The 22,991-nt window shown below is 33.1% G+C and overlaps 1 protein-coding gene across 3 annotated transcripts in view; it reads right to left on the bottom strand.

The window, feature by feature from the left end:
* Nucleotides 1–351: 351 nt before the first annotated feature.
* The window catches only part of LOC126855482 (cGMP-dependent protein kinase, isozyme 2 forms cD4/T1/T3A/T3B), a 33,852-nt gene continuing 11,212 nt past the window's right edge, over nt 352–22,991 (bottom strand). The window contains exons 1-10 of one of the 3 annotated variants that reach the window (XM_050603171.1): nt 18,003–18,499; nt 16,961–17,127; nt 5,513–5,732; nt 4,606–4,669; nt 4,350–4,522; nt 4,006–4,152; nt 3,177–3,623; nt 2,751–3,050; nt 2,527–2,589; nt 357–2,442 (exon numbers count right to left, since the gene is read on the bottom strand). In XM_050603171.1, the coding sequence (XP_050459128.1) occupies nt 2,277–2,442; nt 2,527–2,589; nt 2,751–3,050; nt 3,177–3,623; nt 4,006–4,152; nt 4,350–4,522; nt 4,606–4,669; nt 5,513–5,732; nt 16,961–17,127; nt 18,003–18,283 (2,028 nt within the window). In that variant the 5' untranslated portion in view covers nt 18,284–18,499 and the 3' untranslated portion in view covers nt 357–2,276. Of the gene's footprint in view, nt 2,443–2,526; nt 2,590–2,750; nt 3,051–3,176; nt 3,624–4,005; nt 4,153–4,349; nt 4,523–4,605; nt 4,670–5,512; nt 5,733–13,471; nt 14,275–16,960; nt 17,128–18,002; nt 18,500–22,991 lie in introns of those variants that run through there. The other 2 variants (XM_050603172.1, XM_050603170.1) reach the window with 2 other exon arrangements.

Genomic DNA, 22,991 nt, shown 5'->3' with positions numbered 1-22,991 from the left:
ACGTGTCTATTATTACCGAAGAACGGAAGATTGATTGGCCATCGCTAGAGTTACGTTTATTCTCTAGCGTTCCCTGTGCAAGAGCCATAAAATCTGCTTGTGTGCTTGCAAATTCCTAAAACGAGGCAAATACAATATATATTTAAACGTTAGAGAGAAAGAAAGAAAACGAAAAATATACAAAAAGCAAGCAACACGGACAGATTTTAAAAGGATGGCAAAGAATAGCTTACAAGGAACTTTATCAACTGACAGGTAAATTCTTGGAAAGCTAACTAGCTATGAAGAAAAGTAAAAAATAAAAATTTGCAAAGTAAAAATATTGTTATGCGGTGCTAAAGGGTATAATTAAGCGTTAAAAATGACAATTTTTGAGCTTACGAGAGAGATTATATTTTTAGAATACGACAATTTCAACTTTTGATTACACTTTGATTATACTTCACTTTCATTAGATCAAAATTAATAAAATAAATCGTAAAATAAGATGGCTCTCAAAACGTTCATGCTTTCGTCAGCCCTATCTGGATAAAATGAGCATTTGTCTTTATAATTGTAAGCCAAACCTTCATTTTTAGTCAAAAGGCATTCAACAAGTATATTTTTATCAAGATCTAAGATAATGAAATGAAACAAATATTTAGCACGCAAATTTGTCCAGATAGGTCTTTATATAAAAAAATTGATTAAAATTGAGTGTTTAATATAAAATATATATATGTATATAGCAATATAATATCCTTATTGTAGGTCTGTAATTACTCACACAACAAAGAAAACAATGATATATCACTTTTGTGCTTTAAATTAGATCTGTTATTAGTGTAAGAGAATTATTAGGATTATATTTTTGTAATATTGATTATTTTGATATTTTGTAATATAACTATATGTAGAGAAAGTGAGTACAAGGCAATATTTTTATTTTTGCATTTTGCATAAGTCTAAAAATAAGAATGAAGATTGAGATTTCAGAATAGATAGAGGGATTCTTCAGTATTAAATTGTACTTAAAATCATGATATTACCCTAATAATACTCATACACTTTTATTTATCATTTTCCAAGATAGAATTTTATACATAAAGAAAAAATCAACAGAAATATATATGTATATATATATGTACACACAATTGAAGGTGTGGCTAAAATAATCAGTCAAGTTAATTTTTTTTACAATATTAGAGGAACCAATATATGTATAAAATACAGTATTTATGTTTCAGAAAATTCTTATCAATAATTTTACTGAATATTTAGAATGTTGAAAGTCAAAGCGTAATGCTTTTTGTGAATGTATTGTAATCACATATAATCCATTTCTCCTTTTTTATTGTTCAGTAGAAGAGACACTAAATATTATAAACCACTGAAGAAAATGGATTTAATTGATTCTTGCAGCCATACCTGCAGCTGCTATTCATAAAATTTTATTCAATATTGACATATATATATATATATATATATACATTTCGTATTTAAAATTTATATGATATAATTAATTATTTACAAGAATCATGTATATATATGTGTATGTGTATATGTACATACACACGCACACACGCACGCACAAACACACACACACACACACACCACACACACACACACACACACACGTATATATAATTAAAATACAATTATTAATAATAAACTCTAAAGCATGAATCAAACAACAATGAACTTGCCATAAAAAATTTAACATCTGATAGATTGAACTATATGCACATTCTGATAAGCTAAGTATGGATGGCAAGAGGTCCCTTGGACTTGAGCTGACTGTTTCTTGCGTGTGACCGCTTTTCTGAGCACAAGTATGAACATATGTATGAATTTACCTTCTTGAGGTAATAATGGCACTTGACACTTGCATAAGTATTCTATTAGGATATATAACACTGAGGAAGATACTTTACTTCTAGAACGCACACCAGACGCGACATAAATAAAAAATTTGAGTCTAAACCATCTTTTTTTTTTAAATTTCGCTAAAATCTATATCATTCAAAAATTTGTAAAAATCCTAAATTTTATCACAGTGCAGTTTCCCTTGTTCTAGTAGACAGACTGTATGAATTAAGACAAAAATGTAAAAATATGACAAAATGCAACTGCAATTGATATATCACGTAATATTATGAGAGAAATATAAATATGATATAAATGCAGGTGTCGCCAATTGTCTCGTTTAATCGAGAAATCGTATTGTGCTGTTACGATTTCCTGCCATGTGATTAAAAAACGCGAATATTAAATAGAAATCCTCTATACTTTTTGCGTTAAAAGTCATTATCCCAACCGGAAATGTCGTCAGGTGGTGGTGGATCAGAATCAGCCGGATAAGCGTCGAAATTCGTAGTATCCGTAGCGCCTGCGACTCGTGGCAGTATTGGCGGTTCCAGAGTTCTCGTCCTCAAACCTTCCCAATTAAAACCATCGAACCATCTGTAAAGAATACGTGAAGATAAATCGTTTTTAAAAATATTCTTTTATAATTTTAAAATGCTGAAACTGAAATATATTGCTTACTTATGTTTCTGTATTTCACTAATGCCGCCTTTTTGATATCCAAGACGTTCCGCTGGATTATCCCTGAAAATAGAATAATTTCTATGATTTAATGCATTTAACATTTATATGCGTATTGCGGACACTGGCAAGAAATATTGTTATACTATGAATATATCGAATTGATGGAACACTTTCAATGCAGAAAAATTCATTTCGTATAATCGTACAATGTATGTATTTACCTGCAAAGTTTCTTGATAAGCGCCATCGCGTTACGCGTGATAGATCTGGGAAATTCTATAGCATCGATTCCTTTTAAAATAATATTGTACGTCTTCATCGGATCGGCACCGGTAAAAGGAGGCGTACCCGTAAGCAATTCAAACATAAGAACACCAAGGGACCAATAATCGGCGCTTATATCGTGACCTTTATTTAGAATGACTTCTGGTGCCACGTATTCTGGTGTACCGCAGAAAGTCCATGTCTTCCGTCCGTGTTCCAATCGTTTAGCAAAGCCGAAATCCACGAGTTTAACATATCTAAAAGACAAAATGTGATCATGAAATAAATTTATTAAAATAATAATTTTTATACATATATCTGTATTTATGTATTAATATTCTGTATTTATTATAAAATAATATGTAACTATTAAGTATTCTTACCCTTGATTATCCAAAAGTAGGTTTTCTGGTTTAAGATCTCTATAGATTATATTTCTGGAGTGCAGATAATCGAATGCTTCCACAACGCATGCGGTATAAAAACGTGTAGTACTATCGTCAAAGTGTCCCTTGTCCCTGAGAACGGTCCATAATTCGCCACCCAAACAAGCTTCCATTAACATGTAGAGATACTTTCTATCCTTGAAAGTTTTGAAAAGCTTCACTACAAAATCGCAATCTGCTTCGCTCATAATCCTCTTTTCCGACATAATGTGCTGTTGCTGTCGCGTCTCGACGATTTGCGCTTTCTTCATTTGTTTGAGAGCGAAGGATCGTGTGTTGTCCCCGGCAATTTGAACCAATTCAACTCTTCCGAAACCACCCACGCCAAGAGTCGCAATAGTCCGAAGGTCTTGTAACCGTACATCTCGGAATTCCTCGTTTAATCTGAAGAAATCGAAATTTCAGTATATTTGTGATCAGTACAAATTAACTTTCTCTCTCTCTCTCTCTCTGTCTTTTATATTCTATATTCTATCTGTTATAAAAACCAAAATCAAATATATGATTACAAGTCGTAAATAAGCTTATTCTTTCTGTATTTTGCACTTATATTGATATTTTTTCTTTAATATGACATATCTTTTTACTTTTTTTATCACCAGACTTACTTGGAATATATAGTTTATTCTCCCATCCTAATGTCAAGCGTGGAACATAATATTTATATATAACAGTGAATATCGTAGAGAGAATACTTATATAACATAAAAAAAGATCTAATTTTCATATATATATATATTTAACAAAAAGAGAGATATATATTTACCTCCTACGTTCCACTAGCTCGTCCCTGTATCGCGTTCGGATTTCATCCAAGGATGAAATTAATTGATTAAACGTTTCACGGTCTATGACTAAACAGCTTACTCCTTCTGGATCATCAGCAATAATATTAGCAGTCCTGAGATCATCTCTGTAAGAATATATTAGTATATATTTCATAGCATCAATCTCTCTTAATATATTGACAAAATAAGAACTTTTCGGTTAAAAACATTAATATAATTTCACAAATTCAATTTATTTAACAGTCAAGTAGTAAATTTACTTGATTAAACAATATTTTATATCTTTATAATAAGAGAAAATAAAAGTATTAATTATATTCACCCCTGTAAAGCTTTCTCGCCGAAAAAGTCGCCCTTTCTTAACGTCCTGATGTACTTCTCTTCTATCGTATCAGGCTGTTTTATCGTTACACGTACTTGTCCCCTACTGATGATGAAAAATGTGTCACCTCTCGCACCTTGCCTTATTATGTAGTCCCCATTGTTGTAAAATGTCTGCGTGAGAGAGAATATAAAATTAATAATTATGATAAATGATAATATGTAGGAATATTTCGCCGAGAGAAGAAATGACTTACCTCTTCTAAAACATCCGAAATTTTGATTAGAGTTTCCTCGGGTAGGTTCTTGAAAATCGGCACGCTGAAAACATAAATTTTGCGTTATTGTAAGGTTATATATATGATATTTTGATGAAATATTTTTAATAGATTATTACGCGTGAAAATATACTTATTCCATTTTGTTGAAATATATATATAATTTCCAATCTCAATCGCAGCGTACAAAGTGAAATATCTTCTAAACGGCGAAACATGGATACAATACTTTATTTATAATTTTACATAATTGGTTTAGACATATGAAAACTGTCAATTGTCAATTCACGTTAATTTATCGTTTTCATAATTTCCCATAATGAGAAATCACGTAAAAATTGATCACACATAAATTGTATTATAAATTACACATTATTCAAATAATATTTGCATAAATGTAATTGCAAGTTTTAAATACGTGGAAACAAAGAAAGAATTATTTTTTTTTTTATCAAGAATAAAAAAGGAGACGTGACTTAACATGAACGTAGCTTACGGAGTTTTCAAATAACAATCGGTTATTATCGAATTTTTTGGAAAAATTTTTATCACAAAAATTGTACGTTCGATTTAATTAATTTTTAATTGCAATGATTCTGTAAATCTTAAAATTTAATAATGCAATTATTTTTCGGCAAGATTGACTTTAACTCTAACTATAAATGCCTTTACGTAAAAATGTAGTTTCATTTTTCTCTTTCATAACAAAAAGTATATAGTTTCATACGTAAAATTGAACAATCTAAGAATTAATTAATTAATTAATTGCATAAAATTAATTAAAAATTATATTTATCAAAAATAAACGCTGTGTCTTTAATACTTTCACAGACAATGAGATCAGATTAAAGTCCACTATATAATTGAGGATTAATGTTTGCTTTACCTTTTCAAGAAATCCGTGTACTCCGCCTGTCTCGAGAGACCAGTCTTCATCATAATAGTTTGGAAGCATTGTCGATCGATGGCCCAGAGATGACAATCAGTTGCCGCGGTAATCGTCGCTGTCCTCTTGCAATTGTAAAGAATAGCGAGCTCCCCCAGCACCTTACCGTGTTGCAAGGTGCTAAGATATTTGCCATCTCTCGACACCTCGACCTTACCCTCTGGAAAGGAATGTCGAGATCAGAGATGTAATCATACAAATGTGTCGTACAAATGATCGTGAAATATTATTGACATAAATTCTAAGTCACTTGAAATACGGTTGCAGATCTTATCGTGCAGATTGAAATCAAATTTAATCCTCACGTTTATCATCTTATATCTATATCGCATCAAAGCGCTGCTTAATCGATTCAATCAATATTTGATTGATTTAATTTACGAAGAGAGAATTAAATTATTAAGTTATTAATAAATTTTTCAAATCTTTTTTATAATTAAAATTATTTTATCAAGCTACTCAACGCGTATTATTCAATAGACCGGAACAAAATTTTGAAACAGAAAAAGCAGTCGTCTTTGAGACCAGTATTGAAATTAATTGCTCCCATTAAAGTTTAATCGTCAAACGTATCATCGACATGCTATGAAAGTGACATATGATTTATTGTTCGAGAGCACGTTCGATTTCCTTAGATAGTCGCTATCGAAAGGCGAGGTAAATGCTCCGAATATATTAATTATTATTTTTTTACACGACGTTACACAAGTCGAACGACCCATATTCTCGATAGCGCATTGACATTTATAAGAATCAATCGAGACACCGTGATTATTCTTTCGCTAGCATTTTAGCTAATTTATTCACGACATTTATCAAGACTCGATTTCTATGTGTATGAAAATTTATTTTAAATAGTTTAAGTCGCACATATATCACATATATATCGCAGACTGATGTGCAATTGTATATCGTTTCAAATGTTATCGCGTTACTTGATATTCTTTGCTAACATCTTTTTTATATATCGTTACAGAGTTGATATGTGTGTTAAACAAATATAATAATTTTTCATAATTACTTTGTCAGCTTAATATTATACCGTTTTCGCTTTATAATAAAACATTTAAATCATTATTTATGAATTAATCTAATGTAATTTTAAGACACAAGATTTCTTTTTGCATAAATTTCAATTTCATATGAAAATGAAATTTGAAAATATGATTTTTTTTTTACACGCTGAAACTTATTTTAAACGATCTATAACACGTGATAAAATTTGAAAAAGAATTTTATTTATGTATATATAATTTAAAAAATCTATTGAAAAAATAAAATACATACATAAAATATATGTATATTGCAAAATGCACGTATGCATTAGGATACAAGATTACGAATAAATTTCTATCGCCAATGATAGATCGTCCGAGCTCAATAGAAAATTACGCAGATCGAAATAATTTTTTCTTTTCGCATCATTCGCCAGGACTTGAGCGAGTTCGACATTGCGACAGGAGACAGATAGTCCATGGCCGTATTGTCCCGCGAACGTTGCTTTCACTTCCTCTCGCGCATAACGCTTAGTACGAGTCATACAAAAGATCCCGAACTCGTTTAGCATGTGCATCGCACGACGTATTGGCTATTGGATTAAAAACGATGACCATATACTTGTCCGTTCTGTCTTGTCTCTAAAGAGCCTCAAGCGTACATTCTCTCTTTTATCACATGCATCTTTTCTTCATGACAACGCGCCTCTCATCAATACTACAAACAAGCGCATGAAATTTCTCTTTATCTTTCTTTCGTTTTACAAATTTAAATACAATAGAACGTAATTATGTATCAATCTAGATAAGACCAAGATACTATTCGATTATAACGTAGCACAAATTATTGTAAAACTCTTGATAAGTAAGTATATAAAAAAGAATAACAAAATGTACAAGACTCGTAACGAAAGTCTAGAAAACTCGGAAAATATTTGTAGTGCTCGCGTGCGTATCGCGTTTACAAACTTTGGAAAGTATGAATAATGCAATACTAATGAAGGAAGAACGCGGGGGGTTTTGGCGAAAGAATTGTAAGCGGAAGATGATTAAAGCTTCACAATCGGTTACAAAAGTTTCCCGCAATTGTTATCAGTAAACACTAGAGAGAAAGAGAGATTAAATGCAATTAAAACTAAAAGCATTTAATTAGGAAATTTATGAGCATTTATGAAAGTACGAGCTAGTATTTCGTTTAAAGAACGAAATTTCTTTGAGTGCTCCCACGATAATTATCATTAGTCTTTACAAGAAAATATATCAAAATAAAAAATAGATAAAAGCTATCGCTTATGAGCGTTTCAGAAATTCATTATCTCTCTCTCTCTCTCCTTCACGTCATCCAAAAGTAAACTCGCGATAAATCATCTCTCCCCTTATAATTATCTCGCATAAAAGTTTTGTATTCCGGCGAAGAGAGATTCATGTACATAAGAATTATCCGATCCAAGAATATAAATGCATGGAGTCTGAATAGAAATATATAAAGAATAATCTGAATAATCGCTTCGAACTGAAGCGATAACCGAGAGTCGGCAAATTATGCAGATCATATGGATTATATTCCTCTTGATACTCATCGTCCGTTTAATCTTCGCGAATAACTTGCGTATTCATAGCGTATATTTAATTATGTAACCAAAGGCTGCGAAAGTCGGGAGAGTTGTTGCTCTTTTATCGCTTTTATCGCTTTCGCAAGCATGAGACACGCGTCAATCGGTGCGTCGCGTTTTGAAAATAAAACTGACGTGCATTCTCGCGCGAAATCGTTTACATTAAAACGAGGATGTCTCTGACGTATCGTCGTATCATTACACCGAAACAACTGATTACGCGCACCGTTTGTTTAATAAATATTTCACGCTGCACCGGCCAACACGTACGTTATAATCTAAGAATCGCTAGCTTCGGATGACCGTCTCGCGATTAGTCACTATTGTTTTATCTTGTATTAATTCATCGATATCGATTATATTCAGATATTTAAAAGTTTGCACAGAAATAAATGCACGTGATAATATTATGACATTTGTAAATTTAATTGCTGTTGTTGAGGAAAGAAATTTTGCTTGCGAAATATTTTTATATTTTCTGAAATTTTCTAGCTTCAATATTAACTCATCGATATTGATTATGTCTAAAAATTTGCATAGAAATAAATATGTGATAATATTTCCATTTTGAAATTTAAATAAATTTAATTAACTGCCTTCGAGAGAGATTTTGCCTGCGAGATATTTTTACACCTATAATTTTCTAGAGAGCATATATAAAAATAAGTTTCAATAATAAATATTTAGATAGCAATATCACGTATCACAGTTTATCGAAAAAATTATTTATGGAAGAAATCTGAAGAATCCACATATACATATATGTATACACAAAGACATGTCACAAAGTAAAAAAAAAAAAAAAAATCAGCTCTAATCTAAATTAATCTTGCATCTTTTTTGAAAAATATCGACTTTCCACACTTTATGATCAGAAATCTTGAACGCGTGCCATTCATAATCTTTGCTATCTTCGATAGACGAACAAAGAGCCTCACTCAATATACCTGACACTGACAGACCTCGTTAAAGAGAGAGGACAGAAGAGGAGGGAAAAAGAGAAAGGGACAAAGGATGGAGTAAAGAATCCTTTCCTCTCCATGAGTTTCGTCCAGTACAAGTCTCTGTGTGTAGTACAACTGGTTGGTTCATTCGCGAGGACGGAGAACCACTGGATACACTGATGAGTTTCATATGTATATATAAATATAAAGTATATAATTGTATGTGCATGTGTATGTGTGTATAAAACACGCGGCAGAAGACCTAGCATGACGACATAACAGGACAACAAAGAGTTTACGCTTCACTCATAATATCTTCGCCAAGTTTTACGCGAAACCAAACTCCTCCTGCTTACTTACTCCGGTAACTTGGCCTCGCCTTTGGAGCGTGAAAGAGCAATCGCCAAGTTTCGTATGAAAATTCGGCCAGTGTAGTTCATCGGAAATTTTTATCACGGAAATAAATCGATTTTTTTTTTTTTTTATTGATTTTATCGCGCGAGGAAAGAAATCTCGTTATCATCACTCTTTTTTATCCTTCAATATATTTAATCAAAAGATTGCAATATAAATAATCACGTGTATAATTTCAAAAAAATAAAGAATATTTTACGAAGAAGAGACGCAACAGTTTCGAATAATTTTGTGAATTTCTCAGGTGTCTTTCACTTTCGTTCGGTGAACAGAATTTTTTCTAACAACGAGTTTCAAGTATTAACTTGCATTTGACATCTACAGAGAGAAGGAGACAGAAATACAACCCGTCGCCGTGTGTAACAACTATATTGAGGGTCGGTACGAACGTCACAGCGAGACCCTGATTACTTCATTGTTGCTTTTAAGATTGTGAGCGGAGTCACGGTTTTTTTTGCGTAAAAACTGCGTAAAACAGGATGTTGAATCGGGACATTTGCGATTGCGGAAATCGACCGACAGCGGGCCGTTAAAACATTTAGTTGCCATTACCGGTTACTGTGAATTTCGCAAGCAACCTATTCTCTTCATCTTCTTATTCTCATGGAAGCGAGCTGACGAATAAGGAAAGGTGTTACTCAAACGGGAATGCTATTTTCTAATTAAGATGTTGCTTAAATATAAGAGTCATATTCGAATAATTCAAATTAATGTATCACGATATTATATTGGCACATATAAATTTTCGATTGACTCAAGAAGGTATCACCGACTGGAACTTTTCGCTCTTTACACCCTTCGATGCTTACAAGCGAGCACGATGAGACAAGACAATTTATTTCTGCGGTTAGGCTACACGCGACAAAGATGATACTTCTTTGTAGTTTATTGACAATTACAATTTTAATTAATGACTCGCTTGCGGTCGAGCATTGCTAACAGCACTTGCTCCAGACGTGCAATCATTGTAACGATGACACTTTGGCAAAAATAAATCACCATATTTACGCAATCCAACATAACAATTGGAAACTGTGCCAATCGAATAACACGAAAAAGATTGCGATTTCGCGTACGTAATCCTATATAATAATCTTATATGTGTGAGAATATAAAACAATTTTAATTTTTAATTAAAAGAATTCATCGATCAGTCCTCGAGAAATACACGAGAGTCGCAGTTACATCCGGCATAAACTTTTATTGCCTCTAAGATTTTATAATTTCCACGTGCGTAATGATTACTATTATATAAACACTAAAGAGTCTCGTTCATTGCGATTATTTATCTCCCACAGAACAGTATAATTAATTAAGAATTTATGATTATTAAAATGGTCATAATCCTTGTGTCTACGAACGAGCGATCGTTTAATCACATTGCGTGCGCATGTGATTAAAAAAAAGGTAAAAGTGTTAGTTAATTAAAATCGTCTTATGCTAACCGCTTTTCAAATACACGCCGGTTTTTCGAAAACTTGGATTCGATGACAAAAAAATTTCGTCGAAAGTGAAGGCTGCCTATATCTTCAACTCTAGACGGTCTTCAAAAGCCCTAGATGCCCTTCGAATATTTCAGTACACAGCTGGATATTTTCTTTGTTAAAGAAAGAATTTAAGGGACTACATCACAGTACAAAAAAAAAATCTTTGAACGGCGTAGAATGTATTTGCTCCTTAAATTAATCACTATTATTAATATCTTTCATTTTGCATAAAGAAACAATTTATTTTTGCTTAAAAACCAAATGGCCAATTTATCAATTATTTATTAATGAGAATGTCAAAGGATTTTTGGCTATACAACAGTAGAAGAAAAAAGAAAGAATCATTGTCCTGTATTTTAAGAAAGGACTTCTTGCACGACGCATTTATCCGATGTTAGAAATGTTTATTAAGTGTCACACGAATGTAATAAAGTCTGCAATGTAAACACTTGCTTTTATCTACTTCAAAGCATTATATGCGTTGATAAGAATCCAACCAGCGAGGTGTGCGAGTATTAAATGATCTTTTAAATATTCCACACACATAAGATAAGGAAATCCTCTATATATAAAATAGAAAAATATGACACACACACACTCTTAAATTTTTTATAAAAAACAATTCAGTGTTTTTCTGAAATATCGATATAAATCAACGTGAGAAATTATTAAATTATTCGTATGAATAAATATATAACTTTCATGCATGTCTTTAAAACTGATGACTCGATTTTAATATCAATTATTTGAGGGTCAGTGAATGAAATAACAATAATTAATTTTGCTTTTCATTATTGACATACGTCAACAGATGAGCTTTTTTATCGTTTAACGATGTACGCATAAATTTAAAAAGATTTATTTTATGGAGAAATTGGTAAAAGTTAGCGTGATTTATTTCGGATAAATTATTGACGATACATGATCGATGAATGAAATGTTCGATATGTTTTACATGAATATGAAATTATAGAAAGTTTCGAAAGTATCCGTTGCGTATTCAAGTTCAAATGCCGTCTCATTTAAAATAGATTGCATATTACGAAATTTATAAATTAATATAATATTTAATATAGTATTTTTAATAGAAAGAAAGGTTCAGAAGAACATTTAATTATAATACATACTATCAACCGCGAATAGGCTCTGATTGTCATTTGAATAAATAAAGGATAAACAATAAATTTCCACTTGCAAACTTTTAAAAATAGAAATATTCTGAGAAACAAATCAGCATGGCGTTTTAAATAATCTCGGGTATTCTTATTATAAATGCACCAATTTGTGAGCGTTTATATATTATTTATGTCATGTATTATTAATTCGTAGAGCGATTTCATGACGCAAATAATAACACAAGACAAATTATCTATAATTGTATAAATCATAAATGTAAAAATATTTTTTGTATACGTCCATTGTATAATATCGAGAGAGACATCATAGTAAAACGCGAATATGTACGATTGCGTGTACAAAGCGAGCGATAAAATCGCTTTTCTCGAGCAGCGGAGCAAACGAAGAGCCCATTTCGCGAGATAATCCGGTTTCGTGCTCTAAAAAATATAATATCGAGGTCAGCTTGAGACGCGACACATCGGGGTAACCGAAACCTTTGTTCTTTCTACGCGTGTTGAAGAAAATTGCGAACCTGTATGTATATGTGCATACGCTCGCGTGTATGTATATGTATTTGTAATTCGCTTCGTGTTACGCTCGCGTTCCCCGCATGTCGGAACAATTATATAAACGAGTATCTCTCATATACATATTTAATTGTGAGACATAACCACGTCCGGCAACCACGTACAGAGTGTCTCGGAAGTCACGTACTTTCTCTTCCTTTGGTGGAAGTATATATGACTTCTTTTGAAAAATGCACGACTTCTCTGATACGTTCTGTATATTTGATCGCCGTCTGATCACTTTAATGCAATTAAAATTCATTTTAATGCTATAATAATATTATATATATATATATATATAAAATTTTATTATGTATGCAAATTATGCACATATATCAAGATATGTGACGCATAAAATAGATTTCTGTTTTCCACTTTGCAAATTATATATTGTCAGACAGAAATATTTAAATAATATTTTTCATATTATAAGTAAATTAATTGCGTTTTTTTTTTAAAGAGGATAAAACCTTATATTTTTTAAATTTAACATTTTAAAACAGGTTAAATAAAGTTTTAATAATAGAATTTAAATAGAATTTCAATTCAATTTTTAAAAAAGAATTATCGAAGTATTCGTAAAAAATTATTCAACAATTTTGAAAAAAGGTAGCGTTCGAGCAAATCCAAATCAAGACTTACACGGAATAAGCGATTTTAAAATCACTCCGTATAAGAAGATTCGCTGATGTTTGTTTATTCCCGAGAAATACCGTCTGTAAAAACCGCGGATTCCCGCGTCATATCCCGCGGATAAGTACCTTCGCGTATCTGGCGTCTCCTTATAGGCTGCGGCGCGCCGGTACGTCTTCTCCTCGCGTAGGTGTGGACTGGCACTATCAGCCTCGGCCTCGGAATGAGGAAACCGCCCTGAGCGTTGCCAGTGGACGGCTGGTTCATCTCGGAGCACTCGCTGTCGGTGGTGCCGGTGCTGCTGGATCCTCTGGACCGCGCGTCCTCGTCCCTCGTCGAGGACGGCTCCGCCAGTTTGCCCTCGAGCTGCGACACCACGTCGACGCAGGATCGCCTGATGTAGGCCTCGTCTTCTCGCTGTTGCCTGGCAGAAGCTGTCGCTTTGCCGATACCGCCGCTGTCGGCGCCATTGCTGGTCCAGTTGACCCCGCACTCGCGCCAGCTGGCCTCGTAGAGCAATTCCATGGCGCGGCCGCGAGTCGCGTCCGGGTCTAGCAGGAGTTCCGGATCCTCCAGGACCGCCCGTCCCGGATAACTCCTTACCTTCATGACCTCCAAGCTCGGCGAGAGACAGAAGCGGAGAGACGGTGAACGCTCTCCGTAGACTTTCGCCGGCGGTTTTTCCAGGACTACTCGACGCGCGCAAAGGTCAAAAGCCCAACCATCGCTCGGCGACAACGCGATTATTATCCGGCAAAATGAATTCGATAATAATTCGTTTCTCTCAGATGCGTTCGGGGAAGCGCGACAGGTGGGCGCAGCGGGTAGTAGGCGCGACAGGTGGGCGCATTCTCGACAATTCTTTCCGTTTTTCCACTTCGATGTCTTCTTGAATGTCGAGAAGCAAAACGGAGTATCGATTGTTAAAATAATTTATAGAGATAATAATCTCAAAACTAACATCCGATATACGAGTCGACGAAGCAATCGAGATTGGCGTCGGTCCAGAAAAAAGATCGATGATGCTGCGAAGAAAAATCCACTTATCTTCGAACTCGTTGGGATATTCCTTATAATCCGCGGATATTTATGGGTCGAAATTCCGAGACGAGACTAAGAAATAAGTTGAACGAACACGGACGACCGTCATTCGCGATCGTTCATTCGCAACATCCGTCCGGCGTCGAGGAACAACGGGCGGGAAACCGGGCCATCTCCGGCCTGTCAGTTCCAGCTTGAAGACAGGATGCACTTTGGTTTCCGACTGCTCGAGCTTCAATATCCTCGCGATCGATATCTCTTCTCGAACTGAGATTTCGTTTGCTCGCGACTAGAAAACTCTCTTTTCCGATCACATCCGCGAGAAAACGCGTCACACGTGGCGTTCCTTTTTATAGCGACGAGCGGTATCCTGTCAAAAGAGGACACCGTAATAACACGAGCGGCGTCGCGTCGCGCCTTACGCTCACTGACAGTATTCCCGACTGGTGAAAAGCATGCTCGTGTGAGCGACGGGAGATATAGAGAGACAGAGAGAAAGAGACAGCACCACGAGAGAGAGAGACTCCCTTCCCTCGACGAGGAGTCCCCACCACGGACACCGTGCTCGTGAGAGAAAGGACAGCGGTTCTCATCTCGCCGGCTCGCCCCCGCAATCATTCCCACGATATGTAATAAAAGCGTAGCGACGTTTTTATGACCGCGAAGATCCGGGAGTTCGAAATTAATGAAGGGATCCTATACTAACTTCGTTAGCAACGTGTGTTAATTCGACACCGTGATTTTTCACGTGTCATCTCCTCGGGATGTTTTCATAAGATTTAGAACAATTGGAAGTGACATAGGTTTTATGAATTTCGCAAAGCAATCCCTTTTTTTAAGCAGGATTTCTTTCAATTTTTAGTTCTTTAATTTTGCAACACTTTCGAAACTTTCTATTTTGTATTCACGCAAAAAACTTATAGCGAACATTTATTAAGTATGGATGAATTATTGCAGATAAATATAACTCTTCTTGTATATAAATACAGAAAAATGTAAGAAAAATTATTTAAGAGAGAGAAGACTTTTTCATTATATTAACTATATAAAAATTTAAATAATTTTTCTAAGATAGATACATAAAAATAATATTTATCTTCATGAACTGGAGAGATATTAATGCACCATTTTGTTTATAAATCTTGAGTTCAATCTCAGAAAATTTTCTATCATATAAATTTTAACTCTAAATATTTGAATATTTATTCACTACAGATTTTAAACAATGAATGATATGTATTGTATATATACGAGGCAAGTGCGCCTGCCACTGATTACGTGACTGCAACGACACGGATGAGTGATAACGCTAATAATCGGATCAGTTGAGAAAGAAAGAGAGAAAAGCGACTAGCAAGATATTTTTCTGTGAAAGTAAGACATGGCACGTCAGTCATTACGAAATCGCATCGGTGCTTTTGTTCGACGGAAATCGAATTCCGGGAGAAAGAGTATTATATAGCCGGAGCTCATATAATTGTGTTTACATAAATCCGACTTCACAGTGATATCGCACGCGCGAATCGTTTCTTTCATTAAAGATTCATAAATATCGATTTAATGAATAAACGCAATTTTACTCCAATAATATCTTTTTTCTCTTGAAATTTGATTTCCGGCAAGATCAATTTTTATTGTCGACTGTATTATTAAAATACAAAAAACCAGTTTCTAATTTTAACTGGAATCTTATTATTAAATAATCAGCTATTTTGCTATCTTGTTCTGTGTATGCAGAAACAGATAGTTTTCCAGAAAAAATCCTACATAACGTGATTATTTTTATCCAGAAGAAAAGATTATAAAAAAAATGCGAGACTTTTAAATTAACATAATCTTCCCAATAACAATAAATAATTGATTAAACAATTTCAATGTAAATTTAAGTCGATGATGAGTATATATGTTTAATTTGTTTAATTGCCTAATTTTTATTATATAACGTATATAAAAGCTCATCCAATTTTTAGAAAATAATTCCGCATAAAATCAAAAATTTCACGATATCATTGTTGACAAATGTTAATTTTTTTTTGTATATAGCTATGAGAAATCGTCTCGGAGGAAAAATCAAAATTAACCGCGCTATTTATATATATATATATATTTTTTTTTAGTTGAGAACGAATATATCACAAACAGCTCTAGACAAGCGAGACTGAGTGATGTAATAGCACTAGAGTAGATTGGGAAGGCACACAAGTGCGAGAAAGAATTGTTTTTAAAATAACGCAGCTAATGTATTACTGTTTTCTATCCTTAATTTTTCATCTACTAACAGTTGAAGCTGTCAATGTCAGATATAATATGCCGAAAGTATTTTTTTAACGAGGATATCCCCCGTTTTTATTTTCTCAGGGATATATCACTGTTATTTTATGAATAATATGCGAAATTTTATGAAGCGATCTAATTTTTAAATATACTATTAATAATATATTAATATTTGTTTTATGTCGCAAGTGTTTTAATATTTGTTAATATTTTCGTATATTTTTTTATACGTTATATACATCAAAATAATGTTCCGATAAAATTATTCCATTGCATAAAGATATGTGATTGTATTCACTTACCCTCCATAACAAAGACAATAGAGCCAACATCGCCCTCTTGTATAATGATCGAACCAGCCGGAAACGTAACAGGATACATACAATCGACGATCTCTCGGATTTGCGTGAGCTCTAAATTTTTCATAAAGTCGTTGTCCAGAATGGCAGTCTTGATTAATTCGCGAGACCTTGAAACAGAAGCAGATTCATCATTAAGTGTCCCTCTTTTACGTCATAGGAGTAATATTCTTGCAAGAAAGTGAAAAATAAATAAATAATATTTTTTTCGTAGTCAATTGCAAGTTGTATTCGTGGATATAATTATAAACATTTTTAACTACAAATTTCTTAATAAATCTGAAATCTCTTAAAGTAAGATCTTAGAGTTTTTTTATAATAATTTTTTTATTAATAATATAATAGAATAATATATTATAATTATGCAATCTCGATCTCTCTGACAGAGAGAAATGTATTATAGGATCCTGTTGAAATTAATATCCTCTTAAATAAATTCCGTTTATGATTAAAATATTATTCATATGTATATAATAAATATTTTAAGTGAATTGCCTTAATTGGGTTTATTCTATCATTAACAACTACATCGATTCTGATTATATATCGTATGTTATATTATTTGAATTGTACAAATTAATTCACAGGTTTTTATTTATTTGTAATAAATAAAGATATCTATTTGTAATAACAAAAACAGTTTTTAGACCAAACTCTATTTTATAAATTTATTTTGTAACAATTTTATAATTATTTATAAATATATATATATATATATATAAATTGTAGTTATAATTCAATATATATTCAATAAATATACATATGTATTTAATAAATATTTTCTGATAAATATATTAATAAACGAACATAAAATCTCGAAGCCAGTCAAGTAACAGATGAATCGAACAATAGATAAGAATAATCAAAAATAGCGCAGGTGCAAATTTTTATTATGTCAAGGAAAATCGGAGAGGCTACTTTCTCTTTTGGAGGATAAAAAAAAAGGATGTCAAATGACACATCCAAGGCACCATTACTCGTCTACCTTTTCGGCTTGGTGAACTTCACCACCGGTTTCGTCGTGTCATTTCTGAGAGGTTCCGCCGATATGGCCTGTCGTTTCAATCTCGGATTAGAATTCATGCCATTGGACACCAACCTCAAATCGACGATCTGCCGGAACTTATCGATCTCGTTTTGTAGGTAACGGATCGTCGCGTCGCGCTCCTCGAGGACCCTCTCGAGCATCTCGACGGTCTCGTCGCGACGTCGCAAGGCCTCCGTACGCTCGTACAACAATCGTTTCAGGTCACGTATCGAATCCATTCTCTTCTATCTATCTCTCTTTCTCGTCGCGTGAAATCTGAACGATACTCTCTCTCTATCTCCTCCTTCAATATCTCGCGCGAGCCATACACCACGAAAATGTCACTCTTTCGTCTGCCGATGAATGTTTTACGAGCGCGAAAACCACAGGGAAAATGCGTGTGCGAGCGCGACGTGTAAATATTCAAATATATCTATGCATTCAATTCTTAGTCCCCATCAGCCTAAGACGATGACATTAATGATATTTATGTGAATGCTCTAGTTTTGATCATCAATTTCGAAGCAACATCCCATTTTTTTTAAATATCTAATTAATTAATAAAAATCTGGTTATTTTCTAAAATTTTTATTTTCTAAATTTTTTATTAGATATCAAAAAAAAAAAAATTCTTGAGAAAATGACAGATCAGATTTTTAAGACAAAAAAATTTAACTCAGGAAATTTAAAAAATTTCCATATATTCGACACATTAAATATCGAGTAAAATATGCAGTTTTAAATGTTAATCGTAATTCCAAGAACAGCGGAGATTACAAAGTTTGAATCTGTCATACTTCAAGAGTCGAAGATGATTCCAAAAGCTAGCAAGATATATTTATTTCTTATGTGTAATAAGCCAAAGTTAGAAACATTATATAAGAAGTTGGGAACGAACGGATCTTCTTAAAATAACAAAAAGTATAGTTTAAGAAATTTTTTTGATAAAAATAAAAATGTATGTGATATTGTCACGAGAAACGGATTTGCACTGTGCATTGTTCGGAATAAGATGCATTTACAAACATCGTTTGTAATATTTTTACAACAAAATTGTGATTGCAACAGAGCGTCTCTAATATGAGATTATTAGCGGATTGTAAAAACTTTTACATCTTATATAATCGTCTAATACTATGTTGTCGGTAACTATATTTATCTGCGTTTGCAATCATGTTGCAATTGAAAGGAAATAATCATTTGTCTTCAACAATTTCCGCGTTAGCAGTTTCTCAAGTTCAATAAATCTCGTGTGATTTATATGTTTCTTATAAAAATATGATAATAACAAAATGTATATATAAATAATTTTATTATTTTATAGACAATGTAAGAAAAAAAATGCAAATAAAACTATTAAATAAAATTAAACTGGAAATATATGTAAGTTATTTTATAGATCAATAAAAAAGACGCTGAAAATTATTTACAATAAAATATTTGCTTACATACATAAATTAATTTGAAAAATTATTAGATGCACGAAACTGTTATTAGACTTAATTAAGGATAGATAAAACAATAAGAACGGATATTGAAGCAAATGTTTCTCAAACTGGATCAAGAAATTAAAGGAATCTATTCTGACGTTGAAAAATGACAAGTATATTAATTCATTTTTGTTTTGTTCTTTTTGAATTATTATTGGAAAAAATCGCACGATACACGAGCGAGACTTATCAAAACTTGTATTAGTATCTCAGAAAATATTAGGTACGTGTAACTGGGTATTCCCTTAGTTAAGACATATGTCGTCGCATACAGAGAATCTCCGTCTCTTCCAGACTTTTTATTAAACGTTGCTCAATTTGGTATAGACCATCAGCGCTTAGTTCAATCTGTTCTAATCAAGCGGTCTACAATTACGCGAGTTATCAGTATCAACTCACTCGCGTGTCTCGCATGACCGCTTGTTACATCAACCGAATCAAGAAGTGAACGTATCGTGAAAAAATCGGACGATATCGAACTAATATTGAAGGTTTCTGCAAAGAATTTATTCTAGACACTGGAATCTACTTTGATATTCCAATTAAATCGCGAATTTTTCGAACATCAAATAGCCAAGTTTCACGTTTACATTTTATCCAATTTCAGTCAATGGCATTACATACGATGTTATTACATAGAGACGTTTTCATTGTATAAGCGGTGAAGGAAACACCGATTTATCGAACGGTAAAGGATTTATTTAGGACCAATTAACTTCTTCGCGTGAAGGCTCATTTCCTTTCGCAGGATCCGTAAACGTCAGTTGAACCGTAGTTAAATCTTAAACTGCTCATGAGAATAATTTAGAAGAAATCGCGAGTTTAACGATTGCGACCGATATAATTTCGCTGACACGAGCTCACCTTACACAAGATTACATGAAAAAAAAAGAAAAAAAAAAAAAACTAATTATCAAGATCACTCTCGCGCGTTTGTAGCATCGAAATTTGAGCTCATCCAAAATGATACCGACTTTAATCAATATTAATAGCGTCCTCGGACTTTTAAATCAGATTTTTAACGAACACGGATATCGTGATGGGCGATATCGCACGAGGCGTGAACTGTCACTCCGAACTGTCACGATCGAACTGACGATCAAAGAGGAGCACGCGTGCGGAACCAACAATGAGTATGTATTCGCGGAGTGTGCGGAGAGGAGCCGTTTTCTTCAGGTTCGCGTGTAGGACCGACAACGACTAACGATCCTGTAGTACGCGAGCCGGCTATTTTTACGTTTTAATCACGACGACTCTCGCGGCTTCTCCTCGAAACTCCCGCCATTGCTTTCGGCATCCAATTAAAAAATACATATATATATTCGCTCCTTTCACCAATCATTTCGACCCTACGATCGTCGCTTCTGGCCGATCACCGCCACGATTGTACGTGCTGATCTATCGGCGAATATACGTGCGTTTACTACGATTACGCATTGACAATAGCGTAGGAGAAAAGACCACGCTCTCCGTCGAAAAGAGTTTGTCACTGTGTTTTATTTCTTCGATTATTTGCGAGTGATTTTGAAATTTGATTCTATCTGACACTTGTACATTTTTCATTTAAGTATTGCCTTTTATTAATTCGCAGCATTTGATAATTAAAATTGCTTTTCATGTCTTAGCTTTTAATAATAAAATAAATAAAATACACATTAAAGTATGAGATAAAAGAGAGAAATTGGATTTGCTTCTCTAGAGAACAAATTTAGAAGCCTCATATATACAATTAAAAATCTACAGAACGTATAATATCACTTTGATCTTATTTGAAAGAGAATTTAATTCTCTACAACTTTTGTTTCGGTATTTTTTGTTAAAAACGCACATATCCTTTTCTTGATATTTGTAAAAATGTCTAAAATAACCGTGATTTCGGAAGTTTTTGGGCGCTAACTTTTTAAGGAAGCATTTTTCGATCCATTTTTATAAAAAAACTTTTTTGTTCAGAATTAAATTTCCTATAAAATCTCAAAATTCGATCGGAACTCACCCAGTATGTTTTCGTCGAGATTCTCGAATTTAGAGACTCTCTAAAATTAATGTCAAAATTAATGCTCGCTATATTACGCCACTGGTTACACTTTGTCAGTCTACTTTGCGTTGGCGAATGTGCTTGAAGCGATTTATTATGCCTCATACCCGATGCGTCCTACATACGAAACCGGCCTTTAACCGGGTACGGCCCTGACGGCTTCCTTGACTTTGACACGTCGACGTTAACCGACGTCAGGAGAAAAAGGTATCTCTCTTACAAAGCGTGAGGAAAAATAACCGAGTGACTCTTTACGGCACGTGTTTCCGCAGGCGATTCTCTAAAGCTTTTCGTCTAATCATCTATCACCGAGTTTGCGATATACGTTCAATGCGATACGATTAGAGGCTTTATTTCCAAAGACAATTATTTTCTTAAAGAGTCAACTGTTATCGAGTCAACCGTTATCGAGTCCATAAATTTTATGAATAAAACTGTCTTCGATGACGATTTATATTTAGACCACGCAGAATTGTGGAAATCGCAAGTTGATTTTATAATCAAAGCTTCTCGTTCTTGTAAATTTAACCGGTTTGGATTTAATAAACTTGCCACGAGTTGTATTATCAGACACGTGCGAGTGCTATAAAGTATCGGAAAAAAGAATTGTTGATGATAAATTATCACCGCTTTTATTAGCTACATGAATATGTGATACTTTATGTATTTAATAAGCTATTCGATATACTTGTTTTTTATGCACAGAGTTCAAGTCTCTTATACAACTGTATTTTATAATTACAAACTCAATATATGTCTTTACTTTTATCAAAGTTTTATACAATAATATGTAAATAATAAAATTTTAATATGCATAAAAAGTTCTCTATTACAAAAAAGCTTAATGGAATATTTTATTTGTTTAAATTTTTAAAGATTCTATAAGTTTCGTGGGAAAAATGTATTGATATGTTTAAAGCTGAAATATTTGATATAAATAATAATTGTGTTATATGCATAAATATATAATATATTAATAATATATTTATAATATATTAATAATATATTTCATCGCTCTATTAAAATTAATTATATATATATATATATATATATATATATATATATATATATATTCTTTTCTTGATAACAAGCTTCCTTAACAAAAACCTTACGAGAAACCTTGTCTTGTTTTCAAAAACTTACCTATCGCAAGACCCGCATGTACATAAAGCTCACGATGTATAATCGATCAGTTATTGGGAAAGATAGCAATTGGTAAATTTTCTAATTTAAATTGCGGATCTCAACGTAGAATATAATTTTTTTTATTTATAATATTAAACTTAAGATCGTGAAGATCCGTGTAAAAAATGTTCTCGGATCGTGTAAAACAAGCTTAAAGCCTCTACATGCGGGATCGAGATCATTATGGGGACGCTTGAATTATTTAAGTCGCGTACTCGAATCCTCAAAAGTCTCTTC

Source organism: Cataglyphis hispanica, chromosome 16 (assembly GCF_021464435.1).
Source record: "Cataglyphis hispanica isolate Lineage 1 chromosome 16, ULB_Chis1_1.0, whole genome shotgun sequence".
Taxonomy (NCBI): domain Eukaryota; kingdom Metazoa; phylum Arthropoda; class Insecta; order Hymenoptera; family Formicidae; genus Cataglyphis; species Cataglyphis hispanica.
The sequence above is the reverse complement of the archived record's forward strand: the minus strand, read 5'-3'. Positions and strand labels throughout refer to the sequence as shown.